A 17,146-nucleotide genomic window follows, 5' to 3' on the forward strand; every position below is an offset into this window, starting at 1 on the left:
CAAGTACAAGTATTTAGGTTTCATAATATCAAACAAAGAAACAACGGAAGAAGATATAAAAAATAGACTAGGACAAACAAGAGACTGCATACGAAAATTGAACCCGTACTGTGGGATACGAATATCAGCATAAAAAACAAAAAGAAAAATATATAATAGCCTGACAAGAAGGATCCTCACTTATTTTCTTCTTCTTTTTCGAAACTCCTTATGCCCCTCAGGTGCGTCGGAGGTTTTATTCATCTTCTATCCATCTCTTCCATTTCTTGCGGTCCTTTGCTAACTCTTTCATTTGTTGATGTGTTTTTCCTTTTTTCTGACCAATTTCTATAATCTGATCGATCCATCTCTTCCTTGGCCTCCCTTTCCTTCTTTTACCATATCTTTTCGATTCCATCACCTACTTCGGTAGTCTTCCCTGGTCCATTCTGTTAATGTGTCCATACCATTTTAATTTTTTTTTGTATCTTGGTTATTATCGATTCCTGTTTGAGTCTTTGTCTAATATCTTCATTTCTTATTCTGTCCAATTTTGTTTTTCCTGCTATTTTTCTTAACTATTTCATCTCCGCTGCGTTTATTGTACTGTCTATTTTTGCATTGTTTACCCATGTCTCACTTGCATTTATTAAAGTTGGTACAGAGATTGCGTTGTATACCTTCAGTTTTATTTCTTTATCTATTTCTTCCTTTCCAAATATTGTTTTATTTAGTGCATAGTAGATCTTATTTGCTTTTTTCGCTCCGTATGAGATTTCTTGATCTATCTTTCCATCCTCTGATATTATTACTCCCAGGTATTCAAACGTCGAGACTGTTTCTATTATTTCGTTTTTGCACCTAAATATTGTTTGGTTTATTTCTTCCCTTTTCTTTTGGGTTACTATCATGGTCTCCGTTTTCTTTACATTTACCTCCATTTTCAAATTTTCTATTTCCTCCACCCATATATTGATTAGATTTTGCATTTTCTCTTTATTGTCTGCTATTATTACTAAGTCATCTGCATATAGTAATCCCTCCATTCTCACTGGTACTAAATTCCTGTACCCTATTATTGACTGTAATTGCCTTGACCTCTTTTAGCGCTCTTCATTACTCTATCCGTTACTAATATAAACAAAACTGGGCTGAGACTGTCCCCTTGTTTTATTCCTCTCCTTAGGTTTATTATTGGCGATCTGTTTCCGTTTATTTGTACTTTAGCAAGTACGTTTCTATATGTACTTTTTACCACGCTTACTATCTTTTGCCGGATTTGCAGATCTTCCATTACTGACCATATTACTTTTCTATCTATAGAATCAAAAGCAGCTTTAATATCTATATACGTAATATATTAGTCTTCTCCTATTTCGTTTTTCCTTTCAATTATATTTCTCAGTATGTATATATTATCTGTTGTTCCTCTTTCTTTCCTAAAAGCCGCTTGTTTTTCTTCTAGTTTTCCTTCAAGTTCTTTCCTGAGCTTCCTTTCTATTATCCTTGTGTAGACTTTATATGCCACTGATGCTAAGCATATAGCCCTATAGTTATCACATTCCGCTTAATCTCCTTTCTTGTGTATTGGTATCAATAAATTTTCTTCCCAGTCTTCCGGTATCTTTTCTGTTCTCCATGCTTCCCTCATTATTTGCAGTAGCCAAAGCTTGCCTCGTTCTCCCACGTACTTCATCATCTCCGGATCTATGTCATCGGCACCACCCGCTTTTCCAATCTTTATTCTTGTCAATCCTTCTTCAATATCTTTAATATGAATTTCGTCTACTCGATTGTCTCTATCCACTTCTCTTGCTTGCTGTCCTCACTCCTCATTTTGTTGGTTACTTGCCTCGAATTTTTCTGTATAGTGCTTATTCCATATGGTTAGTATGTCTTGTATGTTTGTTTTCAATTCATTTCGCTCATTTCTAATTCCTCTTATTTGTTTCCTTCTTGTTCGTTTCATGCTTCTTATTTTATTCCAAAACTGTTTATTGTTATTCCCAAAACCTTCGTTCAATTCTTCACCGAATTCCTTCCAGCTCTTCTTCTTCGCATCTTTTACTAGTTCTTTCACTATATTTCTCTGTCTTCTGTATTCGTCTCTGCCTTGCTCTTCATTTGTGTTTATGTATCGCTTTCACATTTCTTTTTTCTTTTTTACCATCCTCACTTATGGGTGTGAAAATTGGACAATAAATGAATTGAAACAGAGATGGAATTCCTGAAGAGAAGTTGTAAAGTAACAAGAAGGGATAAGAATAACAAATAAAGAAACATAGAAATTAAGAGAAGAATGAGTGTGAACTCAGATATAATAGACTTCATCGAACAAAAGAGATTAACCTGGTACGGACATGTTAGAAGAGCAGACCAAAATCGTTGGATAAATAGAATATTACAGTGGAGCCCAATAGGAAGAAAGAACAGAGGTAGACACCGAAGATTCTTCAGAGATGAAGTGTACGAAGCAATGGAGAGAAGAAATCTACAGAAAGGAGACTGGCAAAACAGAAAGAGTTGGAGAGAATTGTTGAGTGAGGAAACACAGTGAAAACCCTGGAAATCCTTAGTATAGATATAAAAAGGTTAATACTTTTCTACCAGCTCTCGGTCTATAAACTTATAAATATTAGAAAGTAGAGTCCTAAATGAGAAGTCCCAGATCCGTAAATGTGAAAACCCCTACCGTGGAACCAATTTCTGGGTACATCCTTAATCTTTGCCTTTTACACTTTAGAAGGCAAGCAGACGACGAATCAAGGAGACGAAAGGAACTGTACAATATGCAGTCACATTCCGTCCATTCGTCTAGGAAAAAATTCCAACGAAATTTGGTTCCGTGTACTCACAATATGGGTAAACCAATAAAATAAAATTAAATCTCTACTGGAATCAGCGAGCTAATATATAAATAGAAGACCAAACATCGGATCAAATAGAAATACGTAGAGGAGTACGACAGGGTTGTATATTCTCACCGCTCTTGTTTAATATCTACAGCGAATAAATATGCCAAGAAGCTCTCTCATATGCAAACGAAGGGATAATAGTCAATGGAGAAGTTATCAATAACATTCGATATGCTGACGATACTGTGATAATGGCAAGAACAGCGGAAGATCTACAACATCTAGCTGAAAGTATGAATGAGATATGTAATAACTACGGCATAAGGATGAACGTCAAAAAAACCAAATGTATGACCTTCAGTAAGAATCCAATAAATGACACTAGTATCACAATAAACGGTACCCAACTTGAAAAAGTAAACGAATACAAATACTTGGGAACCCTCATCAATGAAACAGGTGACCAAAATCACGAGATAAAAAGACGTATTGAAATTGCCAGGTCTACTTTTATAAAAATGAAAAAATTATTTGTAATCGTGATATTAGTATCCATCTACGAACTAGAATGTTAAAAGGCTATGTATTCAGTACTTTGCTCTACGGTGTTGAGTCATGGACTCTTAAACAGAGGAATATTAAAAATCTTGAAAGCTTTGAGATGTGGTGCTATCGCCGTATAATAAGAATAAGTTGGGTGGATAAAATTACAAATGAAAAAGTAATACGCAGAATAAATAACGAGCCAGAACTTCTACTGAATATAAAAAAGAGAAAACTTGAATACTTAGGCCACCTGATGAGGGGACAAAAGTACACATTCCTATAATGCAAGGAAAAATCCAAGGACGAAGAAATGCAGGCCGTAGAAAAATGTCCTGGATGAGAAATTTGAGAGAGTGGTTTGGCTGTACCATTAACGAATTGTTCAAAACAGCAGTAAATAAAATTAGAATCGCCCTAATGATATCTAATCTCCGATAGGAGAGGCACTCAAAGAAGAAGAAGAAGAATAAAATAAAAGACAGCTTATGTTTCAGAGGTGATCAGAACTGATCATATATCCCCTCTGGTGATCTCTGGGGAAAGTGAAACGTACGTAAGGGGATGCTTGAACATCTTCTGAACCAAAATGAAACATAAACTGCCTTTCATTTTCATATTATAGAGTACTCGTAAGTTTCTGTATTAAAAGATACAGTGCAACCCCGATAAGTCGGCCTCCAATAACCCAGAAATCCGGCTAACTCGGGCTGATTTTCATCAGACAAAACAAACATTTTTTCACTTTTACCAAGTTTTTTCCAAGAAATAAACAATACTCTATACTCTATACCTTATACAACTGTACGTAATTTAGATGTACTGTGCATATGAAGAATGGATATATATATATATAACGGGCCAAGTGACAAAAAAAGCAATATTTCTGTTTTTTCCATTATAATGGTCTATTCAACAATGCCGTTAATCTGTATTATGGACCAGGTGATAGTTGCATTGGAAACAGCTCTAAATAAATTCAACAGATAGCGTCCGCTGTTCAGTATAGTGTTCCGTTTCTGATAAAAACTCATTCTTCTCGGATTGTGTATTTTTGTCACTTGGCCCGTTATACAGGGTGTCCAGAAACTCTATCGACAAACGAAGACAGGAGATTCCTCAGATAATATTAAGACAATTTAACCCATTTCATCTAGCCCGAAAATGCTTCCTAAAGGAGCTAGAGCTCTTTGAAGAGGGCGTCTTGTAATTAGTTTTTCTTAAATATCTCCAGAACGCTTTTATTTAGAAAAACAAAAATTGGTGCACATATTTATCTTCCAGAGATAAATCGATTCCATTCATTGCAAATTTCTAGTACCGGTCATGGGCATCCGTTTTGGATAGGGCAACAGATATATTACCGCATAACTTGTTTGTTTTTAATCTTTAAGCATTTTTGAGTCTGGATTATTAAAATGTAAGGTATTATAGTACTAAAATGTGCTCTTACTTTAAGTCGATAGGATACACCGTTTTCTAGAAAAATCGATTTGAATATTTTTAGTATTTTGAACATTAAAAAAAAATAAAAAAAAACTATTTAGAAAAACGAAAACTGGTACGTTTGTTTATATTTCAGAGATAAATTCATTTCATTAATTGCGAATTTCTAGTACCGGTCATATGCGTCCGTTTTGGGTAGGTCAACAGTTATTTCATCGCATAACTTTTTTGTCTTTAATTTTTAAGAATTTTTGACACTAGAATATTAAATTATGCGGTATTCTAGTACTAAAAGTTACTCTTGTTTTAAGTGGGTAAAATACACTCTTTTTTTTGAAAATATTTTTCAATTTTTTTCTAATTTAGGAAACGAAAAAGGTTCAAATCGATTTTTCTAGAAAACGGTGTATCCGACCGACTTAAAGCAAGAATACCTTTTAGTACCAAAATACCTCACAATTTAATAATCCAGTATCAAAAATGCTTAAAAGTTAAACACAAAAAAATAATACGATAAAATAACCGTTGCCCCACTTAAAGCGGACGTCTATGATTGGTACTAGAAATTCACAATGGATGGAATCGACTTATCTCTAGAAGATAAATACGTGTACCAATTTTCGTTTTTCTAGCTAGAAGCGTTCTGGAGGTATTTAAGGAAAACTAATTACAAGACGCCCTCTTCAAAGAGCTCTAGCTCCCTTAGAAAGCATTTTCGGACTGACTAAATGAATTTGGTTAAATTGTCTTAAAATTATCTGATGAATCTCCTGTATTCGTTTGTCGGTAGAGTTTCTGGACACCCTGTATACCGGGTGGTGAATTGGAAAGCGGGCCATAGGAAACTCAATGTAAAATTCTAAACTGTTGAATTCCTGCTTCCCTAATTATTTTACATCAAAAGTCATAAGAAACTATTTGTAGAGAATTGAAATCTGTATTGAAAACAACTGTTAATATTGTTCTACGAACAATAATTATTCAAAATTTTGTAAAAATATAATACATTTTTCAGAGTAATACGCCAAAGTTAGGCCACACGCAATACCATAATGTGTATAAGGTTGCATTTGTTGACAATAAATTTATTATATTAACAATTTGAACTGTCAATTTTTTTATTTATTTTATCACTTACTGTTTAAAACACAATAAAGTTGATAAGATACCTTTAGTTAAGGAGAAGTATTAATAATAAAGATATCTTCTTCAGTCAATAATGTGCTCACTGTCAGTTAAATAGTAACGTGTGGCCTAACATGCCCACACATACCTACTGCGGTAAATACATTATATTTTTCAAAATTTTGGAATGTGTTTAAATCGTAGAACAATTGTAACTTCTGTTTCTAATACAGATTTCAATCCTCTACAAATAACTTCTGATGATTTTTGATGTAACATAATTAGGGAAGCAGAAATTCAACAGTTTAGAATTTTACATTGAGTATCCTATGGCCCGTTTTCCGATTCACCACCCTGTATATCCACTCTTCATATGTATTTCATGTTTTTGCAATTATAATGGAGTTAATCTTTAAATATACCGTGTTTTATTAATTTTTACCATATTTTTCGGCTAACCCGGATATTCGATAACCCGGATCGGCCGCGGTCCCGATTATTCCTACTTATCGAGGTTTCACGGTATATTTTTTGTATGTCATTTCTTGGACTTCAAGTCCTGTATACAGTGGATTGAATAGCCAGAGCAGTCCATAAAAATTTTACAAATAATAAATTCCATAATTCATAATTATTTTAACTACTAAATTAAGTAAATTTCTTATTAAAGATTAAAGAAAATAACATTCTGTATTTGAAATTAAATTACATCAAAATACAAAAAGGACTTACCGTTCCTTCCGGTGGTTTCTCTTCTCTCTCCTCTGTCTCCATTGTGAGCTAAAATAAAAAGCAATATTAAAGTAAAATGATTTTTCTGCTCAACAAACATGAAAATTCAACATAATTTATAGTGTTGTGTAAATTTTAATGTGATTTTATTATATGAATTATTTGATGCACTGCACTTATTTGATTATTACTTTGGCGCATAAGTAAGCAGAAAGAGTTACTAAGCATGATCAAAGAAAGTAAAATATGTACAATATTTGGGTCATATGTGTTGAGAGATGAAAAATGTGAATGACTCGCAATCATATTAGAAGATAAATAACAGGACAAAAGATCAGTAGGAAGACGCCAGAACTCATCGTTGAATAAACTTTGATCGTTCATCGGCAGAAAACTTTTGTGCATCAGTTTCCAAAGATACAATTTAGTCCAGGGCGTATCTGTTTTGAGATGGACTTTGAGAGGTGACTCATATTTTTTAGCAGAAATTTCTTGGAATCAACTCCTATAATAATAATTGGGTTATCCTCCCACTCAAAAATGTCCATAACATTGTTTAAATAATCAAAATGTCAAAAAATGAAGAAAAAAATTAAAATATTTTCTTCGTTTTTTGATTATAACTTTCAAAGCGATCACTTTCGAGAAAAGTTGTACTGCGGTGGGATCACGATCAGTAGAATGGTAGAATGCTGACGTCACAAAAATAATTCTACAATCGACAATTTTGGTATCACGTTAACACGCTTGGGAAAGTAGACTCGGTGCTCGGCAATGTTCGGATATTCTACTACCTGTGTTAAAAATATCGCTTCTTCTTCTTAAAAATATTGCTGTTTGACGTGTGGTTGTCTTTATTTTGTGGTGGTTGTATTCAAAAAGCTAACCTAAAGATTATTATTTGTTATTATTTGCAATTTGTTTATTTTAGTCTTGTGTTGTTTGGAACTATTTTATTAGAAATCACTAAATTTTTGGATTTTACCTGTGACTAGGGAACATTGTTATATTAAGGTATTTTTATGTAGGTATTTTTTCTGTAAATTCCTGTTACTGTAAAGGAAAAATAACACATTAATAAGTTGTAGGTTCATATCACTTATTAATTATTATTAATATATTTTGATGTTTATATTAAATACCGATATAGTTCGACGTTCAGATGCTTCCTGCTCGGATACTTGGTCATATACAAAGAAATGAGCAATTAAGAAACGAAATAAATAGGTATAATATAGAGGAGAATAATGAGAAGGGAAAGTGATGCATTTACTTTAGGAGTTTGTAGATCTATTTATATCAACAACAGACATAGTGAACTATTTAATTATTAATTATTATTAATATATTTTGATGTTTATATTAAATACTGATATAGTTCGACGTTTAGATGCTTCCTGCTCAGATACTTGGTCATATACAAAGAAATGAGCAATTAAGAAATGAAATAAATATGTATAATATAGAGGAGAATAATGAGAATAGAAAGTGATGCATTTACTTTAGGAGTTTATAGATCTATTTATATTAACAACAGACATGGTGAACTATTTTTTTGAGAGGCTTATACCTCATAATATGTCATAATCCGTTCATCCAAGCAGTGTTGAGCCTTCACTGCCAATTTTTGACTCACTTATTTTTATGCAATAAGTTCCAATCAAAGAGTAGTCGGTAGTCGGTCAGAGCTATCAGTTATTTTTCGTCCGCTATAACTTTTCCCATGTGTAGCGATTCATTTTCAAACAAATTAAGTCAAAACATAAAGTGAAATGAACGTTGATGTGTATATACATTTTGTATACTAATATACTAAACACATCGGCGTACGTTTCACTTTATGTTTTGATTTAATTTGTTTGAAAATGAATCGTGCCCCATGACAAAGATAAAATGGAACTACTATATCAATTGCCCAAAATACTGTTAGCAACCGTTTAAATGATGTAACAAATTTAACAATTGAACATCTAAGTGAAGAGTCGATTATCTTTCCTACTACATTCGTTCAAAAAGAGAATTTTAAAAGAAAATTTATGCAGAAGTTTAACTTTCCTGGCTGTGTAGGGGCCATAGTTTGCACACATGTTGCTATAATTGCTCCAACGGAACGGGAACATAACTATCTTAATAGAAAAGTTATCTTTCTAAAAATGTCCAAATTGTAACACTTGTTATATAACACTACTTACTTGTAATATTATATTATGTACTATATGCTGCCAATAATCAATTTATAAAAATAATGTATTATCACATAATATATTATATTGCAAATATCACAAAAATTTGTAGTATTTGTTGATATTTGTGTTGAAAAAACTTTTTAAAAAATTACAATCTTTTAGGCGTGTGATCCAGACTTAAAAATTTTAAACATCGATACTAGATGGGGAGGTGCAACACATGATGCTTCATATGGAGAAACTCAAATGTAAAACTTTTTTGCAGCAGATCGTTTAAAATAGAGATCAAAGCATTTTCCATTTCTATTCTGGCAAAGATTACTTTCACTTCTTAGTTATCTTTGCTGGACGGTGAAGCTTTATCTCTTATTATGAAGTATTTTGAACATAAAACTTTTGTTTTATGGATCCATTGATCAAACATCTTAAAGAAATGTTTATTTAAAGTTTCATAATAATTTTTAGAAGTAGTTTAATATTATTACTTATTTTTGCACTAGAAATAATAATTGTAAAGCTTCATTGACTAATGGCCAGTTTCACCAAAGATGAATGGTAGTTTATTCGATGAATAAAATTATTCAACTGATAAAACTGACACAACTATGTTTCTCTAACGTCAAATAGTAATTATTTTATTTATTTATCAAATAAATATTTACTCTTCAAATGAATTGATGAGTTAATCTCACTTTAAATATCTATAACAAAGAAAATTCGTCAATTTAATTTTAAATTATCAAACTATTCACTGATTTATTTGTTGTTGGTGAAACTGGCCATAGAGAGTAAAATTGCATTATTTTTCAATTTACATAAATTTGTGGTTTATTTGTGATTTATTCTTTGTTCTCATTTTAGTCTTGGTATGAAACAATGTTAAGACAATACTGTGTGCTTTTTCAGTCCTATGAAAGAAAATGTTTTGGATGTAACAGAGAAGTACTACAACTTTGTTATGAAGATTTGTCTTTATGTTATTTTTATAATGTTCATGGATTATATTTGATTTTTATGTTATCTTCAGTTTAAATAAAGTTTATGTTTTACCCATTATTGAATTTTATTTCAACCTGAAAATTATAATGATAATAGTAAGAGGATTCTGAGGTTTTTCTGCAGAAACAATGCATTTTTTGAGAAAAAATATTTCACAAAAATTAAGGTTAATTTTGTAAAAATTAGACTGTCCTCTGTAGTTAATTTACAAATATTTTTGTATTGTTCTGAAGCTGCTTCTTTGTGATATCGTATGCAATATACTATTTTATTGTGAAATAATCCACGATTTAGTTAAAAATAAAATTTATTAACGTTTCAACTTCCAAGTCGAAAATCGTTATTGAAATACAAAATATTAATTAATATTTTAGTACTCATTAATAAGTTAAATTAAAATTTATTATATTAATTTATATTTTATATTTCGATAACTGCTTCCGAAGTGGAAGTTAAAACGTCAATAAATATCATTTTTCACTTAAATTGTGGCTTTTTTCCCAATAAAATAGTAAATCATATATTTTTATTAACTAAACTTATGCCTGGTAGCACCAACAAATCTTAAACTCAGCTCAGCTCATAGATTTGGCCGCTTTAAGTTTCACTCACGTTGCACCATAATTTTCGATTCTTATCTAAATAAATAAATAAATTAAATAATCCATTGTGCCAAGCTGAAAACTGATCTAAGACTCAATAATGCCACACATACATATATTTCGCAATCTGAGCTTAAGGCACGTCTAAAGTTTAAGATCTGTTGGTGCAACCAGGCATTAAACATCTTTATAAGTACAGGTAAGCTTTCAGAATACAAATAATGTGTGCAAAAGAATAAGCATTTTAAATTTTAATCAAAAGATTAAATTCAAACAAATTTTTATAAAAAAACTACAAATAATTTAAACAACTTATTAAAAACAATCACAGTGAAGGTCAAACTTTTTTTTATCTGCATCAACCACTAGGGTTATTAGTGGTAGGTTTATTAAACAAGTGGAGAAAATATTATTTATACCTAATGAATAAATTATATTTACTACAAATATGGGTTGTTAAACAGTATATAAAATCAAAATGTACCTACAATTATGTAGAAAAAAGTTTTTATTCATCTAAGAAACATACAGTGTAAGTAGATACATTCACCAATCTATTTTGAGACAAAATTCTATTCTGTAGAGGTTTAAGGTACCAGTATCACCAAGAAATAAAGTTGATGTCTCCAAATAAAGGAAAGCCAAACATGTTATTTAGGTTTGTTGCTTCGTTATCCTGCTATTAGTTATCTCAAAATAAAAACTAGATGTATTTTTGCAAAACAGTCACTATGAAAAACCACGAGAAACTTTCTTTACATGTCTATGAGGAGAACCGTTGATTGAAAAATTATGTAAAACATATTAGTGAACATAAACAATAACAATAGACAAAAATATTCTATGCGGGCGGAACCGGTAAAAATAAATATCTGTCATATTGCCATATTGGTTCTGTTTCTGTTTATCAACATAAGAAAGAAATAGATTAACCGTCCTTTCTACAGCTAAGAAGTGGTAGATTGAGGAGGATTTTTATTCTACAAGGGTGGGGATAAAATTCGACTGGAAACGACCATTCTATTCATCGTGATACCAAATTCACGCTTGCAGGCGATAATCGACGGTTGCTAGGCAACGTGACGTCAGCATTCTACCATTCTACCGATCGTGATCCCACCGCTGATATAAAAGTTGCGTAATTAAATTTCTCACAATATAGGATTGGTTACATATTTTAAAAATTGTTATCCTTGTTGCAAAATAGCAATAATTGCGAAAAAACGATAAAAAACCAGTATTGGCATTTTACGTTTTTCAACCGTTTATGTTGCACTTAGGACCTTCATGTTTTACCCAGAAAAACCATATAATATAGTAAAACAATACTGTAAATCTCATTAATATCGGTGCAATAGATATTGCAAAATAAATTTTGAAATCCAGCTTTCGCAAAAAAAATTCATTTTTTCAAAATGTTGCAGGATTGAAAATAAACCAGATAGCCAGTTGAAATTTTTTTACGTATAGAAGAATACCGTATCTTTCATTTGCAATTTTTAAAATTAAAATCCATTAACTACCACAACGTCAAGATTTTTTTTAAATAAACCTTAATTTTTGGTGCTAGGCGCAGGACAGCGGTGTTCGAGTCACACAAGTTGATATCCACCAAAATCTCTTCCAATCTTTATCTAATATATTATTTTCTTACACTATATTTTAATTTTAATTTTAATTCCACAAAGATCAAACTAATTTGATTATTGTTTGTAAAATATTATTTAAACAGTTGCATATGTTTAAAAATAATAAACTTTTATTCTCTAAGTTAAAATATATGAACAAAGAAAGTTTTTGCCAAAAAAGTGTTATTTCAAAGGACAGAGCATGTGTTTTTATTTTAAAATAAACAAATTTATTTATTTATATCGAAATGTACTAAAAATTAAAATTTGTCAATCATTAACAAAGGTCATTGGAATGCCCAATCAGAGCAAACTATCCGCTGTCCTGCGCGTGTCACCAAAAAAATGTGGATTTAAAAAAATTCCTGACGCCGTAGTGGTTGATCGATTTTAATTTTGCAAATTGCAAATGAAAGGTACGGTATTCTTCTATATGTAAAAAAAATTGCTCTCTGCTTTATATTCAGTCCTGCAAGATTTTGAAAAAATTAATTTTTTTTGCGAAAGCTGGATTGCAAAATTTATTTTGCAAAATCTGTTCAACCAATCTTAATGAAATTCACAGTATTGTTTTCTTATATTATAAAGTATATCTTGGTAAAATATGAAGGTCCTCAGTGTAGCATAAATGGTTGAAAAACGTAAAATGCGAATACTTGTTTTTTATCGTTTTTTCGCAATTATTGCTATTTTGCAACAAGGGTGACAATTTTTAAAATTTTTAACGAATTTTATATTATAGGAAATTTAATTGCGCAACTTTTATGTCAGTACGACTTTTCTCAGAAATAAATACTTTCAAATTTATAATCAAAAAACGAAGAAAAAAATCTAATTTTCAATTCATTTTTTGATATTTTGATTATTTAAACAATGTTCCGGACCTTTTTGAGCGGGAGGATAACTCAAATATTATTATATGAGTTATTTTCAAGCAATTTCTGCAAAAAAATATGAGTCACCCCTCAACGTCCAAATGTACTAATATTTTTACAGATGCGCCCTGGTCTAATTGCCATTTAGATTACCAAAGGAGACGGCACAATAGACACATACCATGAGATGGCTTGTGGCCAATTCCACTGCGACCTTTCCAGAATCTATTGTGGTCTTCTAGCCCTAGGTTACATTCTCTAGCCTAAAAGGTCTAATAGTTTCGAAACTGAACCTTCCATGTAGCTGTTTGCCAGCAACTTTTCTTCCCCAATCCAAAGAACTGCATATTTGCCAGACTGTCACACTGACATAAAATGAGGAGGTTTAAAGCAAAACCGAATAAATCCACTAAAAACGATTTTTGGAAAAATAGGATTTTTCTGGGACGCAAAAATAATTATGTTCTTGTTTACCTTGTTCGCAAATACTATTAGAGATAAATAGAAATAAATAGAGAATAAAGCTTTTCCTACAATATTAATTTAAAAAAGTGATATTTAGTACAAAAGAAAATTTAAACAAAAGTGGATTTATTTGGTTTTATTTGAAATTAGTGGATTTATTTCATTTTGCTCACAACTTTATTAGCAAGAATTAACAAAAGTACTGTTTTTATTACTAATACATAAATCAAAAGCATATGGCGTTTAGTAGACTAATAGCACATCCAATAGTGCATTTAAAAATTATGTGCAAACTCTTCTTCTAGACAGTCACACTCATTTCTTAGCCCTTCTTCTTTCTGAGGTAGTTCCTTAGTATGTTCAACTTTATTAGTTTCACATAAAAGATTCGTGTGCCACAAAAAGTTTCGTCACTTTTCCACTCCTTTCAAAATTGGTTTTCCATAAGTTGTTGAACACTTTTTGGTGGAATGGCAATTCGAAGGTTGACTTCGGATAGCAAAAATTTTTTTAAAGACTTTCCCTTTTTATAAATTGGGCGCCTAAGTTCAAATTGGGCTTCAAATCGATGATGCTGAAAGCATGAAATTAAAATTTTATTTTCTTTAGTTTTTTAATCTGTGTCTTTTCCAAACAGATTCTTTTTACGTCTGATATTCCAACAATCTTGTTAAGGTAATTTTGCAGAGGCGAATCAATCAACGACAAAATATCTGACCACCCATATTACATCGTCGCATCTCTAATAACTCCCTAGTACCATCTATTGACCGAATGAAATATTTGCATAAGAAGATAAAGTAAAAAATGCGTATTTTTGGATTTATTTGGTCTTAAACAAAAAGTGGATTTATTCGGTTTTGCATGAAAACATTAATATCACCATTAAAATTCAGTAGGATTTGTTCGTTTTTGCACATATATATTTTTATATATGGTGTAATTTTACCAAATGAACCGATATTGGCCACTAACTAAATTTTCGTAAAAAGTATTCGGTTTTTCTTGAAACCTCCTCAAATGTGATCTACTGTTTCTTCTTCTAGGTGACAAAATCTGCATAGGTCATCATCTGCCAATATCATCAGCTTCAACTGCCCATTCAGCTTCCAGTACCCTGCTATGAGAAGGCCCGCCGAGAGGGGGATACAGCTGGTACATTTTGCCGGGGCCCGGTGATATAAGGGGCCCGGCGTCGACCAGACCAAAGAAGTAATTTTTCTTGTTTTTTTTGCTCCTGAAATATAGGGCCTAGTATTGAGGCGGCTGATAATTTTGAGCCCGACGCAATATTCCGCTGTGAAATATTTAATATTGCCATGCGCTGAGCTGGCCACCAGCCGTCTAACACCATCGGCCAAGAAACATAGATGCGGCCATCGGCCCAACACTCCACTTGGGGTGAAGGTCCAAGATATAGAGATAGAGAGAGAGAGAGAAAATTAATATTGTCATAGATTATATAATAAGCAACTTAACCAGAAGATTTAATGCAGCAATTGAAATTCATTCGCTATTTAACATTTTGTGGACATCCTGAGATGAAGATAACGACAATATAAAGAAAAAAAAATTGATATATTGTGCGAGTTTTATAAAGAAGACGATAGAGCGATATACAAGAAGAATATTTGTGAATCTCATCTTTCTCCAATAGATTTTCTTAATAAAATTAAACATCCCAAATTGGAGCCATTATTTTCTAACGCCGTTATAGCGTCAAGAATATTTTGCACATTACCGGTGGAAGTCGCCAAAAGGGAAAATATCCTTTAGTTTTCTTTCTCGCATAAAAAATGCTATGAGATCTAATATGAAACAGGATCAGTTAACGACCTAGCAACTTTGTGCACTGAGAATGATTTGGTAAAATCATGCAATTTTTCGAAAATTAAACATCTTTGCCAATCAAAAAACTCGAAAAACGTAAATATTTTCACTATTAGAAAAATATATTCAAAATTTAATAAAAATTATATTTGAAATGTTTCTTATTAGGCCTATTTATTATTGATAATTTTATTTCCATAAAAATTAAACAATTTCCTCCCCCTTCACTTTTTGCCGGGGGCCCGCTCTTCACTTCTTACCGGGGCCCGCTCATCCCTCTCGGCGGGCCTGGTTATGAAAGCGTATTACTTATTAGCTCTGCAGCAATTCGATTTAATAATCGATTTTTAATTATATGTCCAAAAGACAACACAATAATGAAACCAGTATTAACATATGGAGCTGAAGTCTGGCAATTAACCAAAAAGTATAAAGATAAAGTACTAGCTACTGAGACGGATTTTTGGAGAAGGTCAGCAAGATCTAGACTGGAACACATAAGAAACGACGACATTAGACAACAAATAGGAATAGAAAGAACAATCATAGATAGCATCGAAAGACAACATCTAGTATGGTACTGACATTTGAGATAGATTGGGGAAAGAAGAATCCCAAAAGAGTGTTAGAATGGATCCCCACAGAAAAACGAAAACGAAGAAGACCAGCAACCACATAAATAAACTGCATCTCCAAGGCGAAGTCGGAAAGCAATTTAAGAGAAGAAAACTAGCACAATAGAAAGGAATTGCGATTAGGAACGGATAGGCGCATAGCGCTATAAAAACCGTTTTAGTATATATAACCGGATCATTTTATTTTGGAATATGTGTCAACAATCATTAGCTCTATTCGCGCTGGACAACCTGAACGTACCCAGAGGGAGAACGCCTACGCATTACAAAATTGAGCGTTCGCGGAGGTCGAATCTTTCCCTCTGAACACCCTCCGGATTTTTAATTCGGTGTTCGCGCACTACAGAAAAAAGATCCTGAACGTGTCCGAGATACCCTCTCGATATTCGAGGATTTTGTTTCGGATTTTAAGTTCACATAGGCGCACAAAATATTTGGGAAGAATTTCTTGACATTATGTTCTTAGTTCTTACTCCCTCCAATTCTTAACCTAAAATATTGTTAAACAACTTGTAGCTTGTAAATAAAGATTCTGGTTTTTAAAGTTTTGAAATTTTGTAAAGTATTGTATCATTTAAATGTTCTTCAAACAAATTTTAATATTTTTTATATTAAAGCTTTTTTAGTTGTTTTTGTCAATGTTTTCAATTTAGTATGTTTATAAATAAGTAGGTACCTTTTCTAGTATTATTATCTTATTACTTTTCATTCGATATTCGATAATTATCTATTAGGTAGTAGTATTACAATACAGTAGTATTACTACTACCTACAGTACCTAGTATTACAATAAATTGTAGGTACTCTGTTTTTACTTCATTTCTTCTATATAGATGAGCTTATACGTACATACATATTCTTGTGGTTTATTTTTAAGTTTAATTTATGAGTTAAATTAGTCTCTTATTGAATATAATGAAACATAAACAACACATCAAACTTATTCTGAAACTATTTCTTGTGTCCTGTTATATTTCATTATTTTTGTGGTATAATAAACCACAACGCAATGCCACAACCTATCAAATTCAATATATCAAAATTGGAAATTATTGCTTTAATTTACTAAATTATTCCTTCCTTCAGATAATGTTCAACTCCTTCAAATAACAAGCTGCAATTTTCAAGTTAACCAGTGGCGACGCGTGACTTTTTCTAAAGTGTTATCAAAACCAGATGTAAAAAAATCTTATTTAAAAAAAATATTTTGAACCTCCCAAATATAACTTTTTGTTTTCAATCCTGT

At 31.7% G+C, this 17,146-nt stretch overlaps 1 protein-coding gene across 1 annotated transcript in view; it reads right to left on the minus strand.

Annotated features, from left to right (window-relative positions):
- The window catches only part of LOC126878576 (lachesin-like), a 642,328-nt gene that overhangs the window by 223,827 nt on the left and 401,355 nt on the right, over positions 1 to 17,146 (minus strand). The window contains exon 2 of the mRNA XM_050641374.1: positions 6,681 to 6,728. Within this exon, the coding sequence (XP_050497331.1) occupies positions 6,681 to 6,728 (48 nt within the window). The remainder of the gene's footprint in view (positions 1 to 6,680; positions 6,729 to 17,146) is intronic.

The sequence above is a fragment of the Diabrotica virgifera genome, chromosome 10, assembly GCF_917563875.1.
Source record: "Diabrotica virgifera virgifera chromosome 10, PGI_DIABVI_V3a".
NCBI classification, from domain to species: domain Eukaryota; kingdom Metazoa; phylum Arthropoda; class Insecta; order Coleoptera; family Chrysomelidae; genus Diabrotica; species Diabrotica virgifera.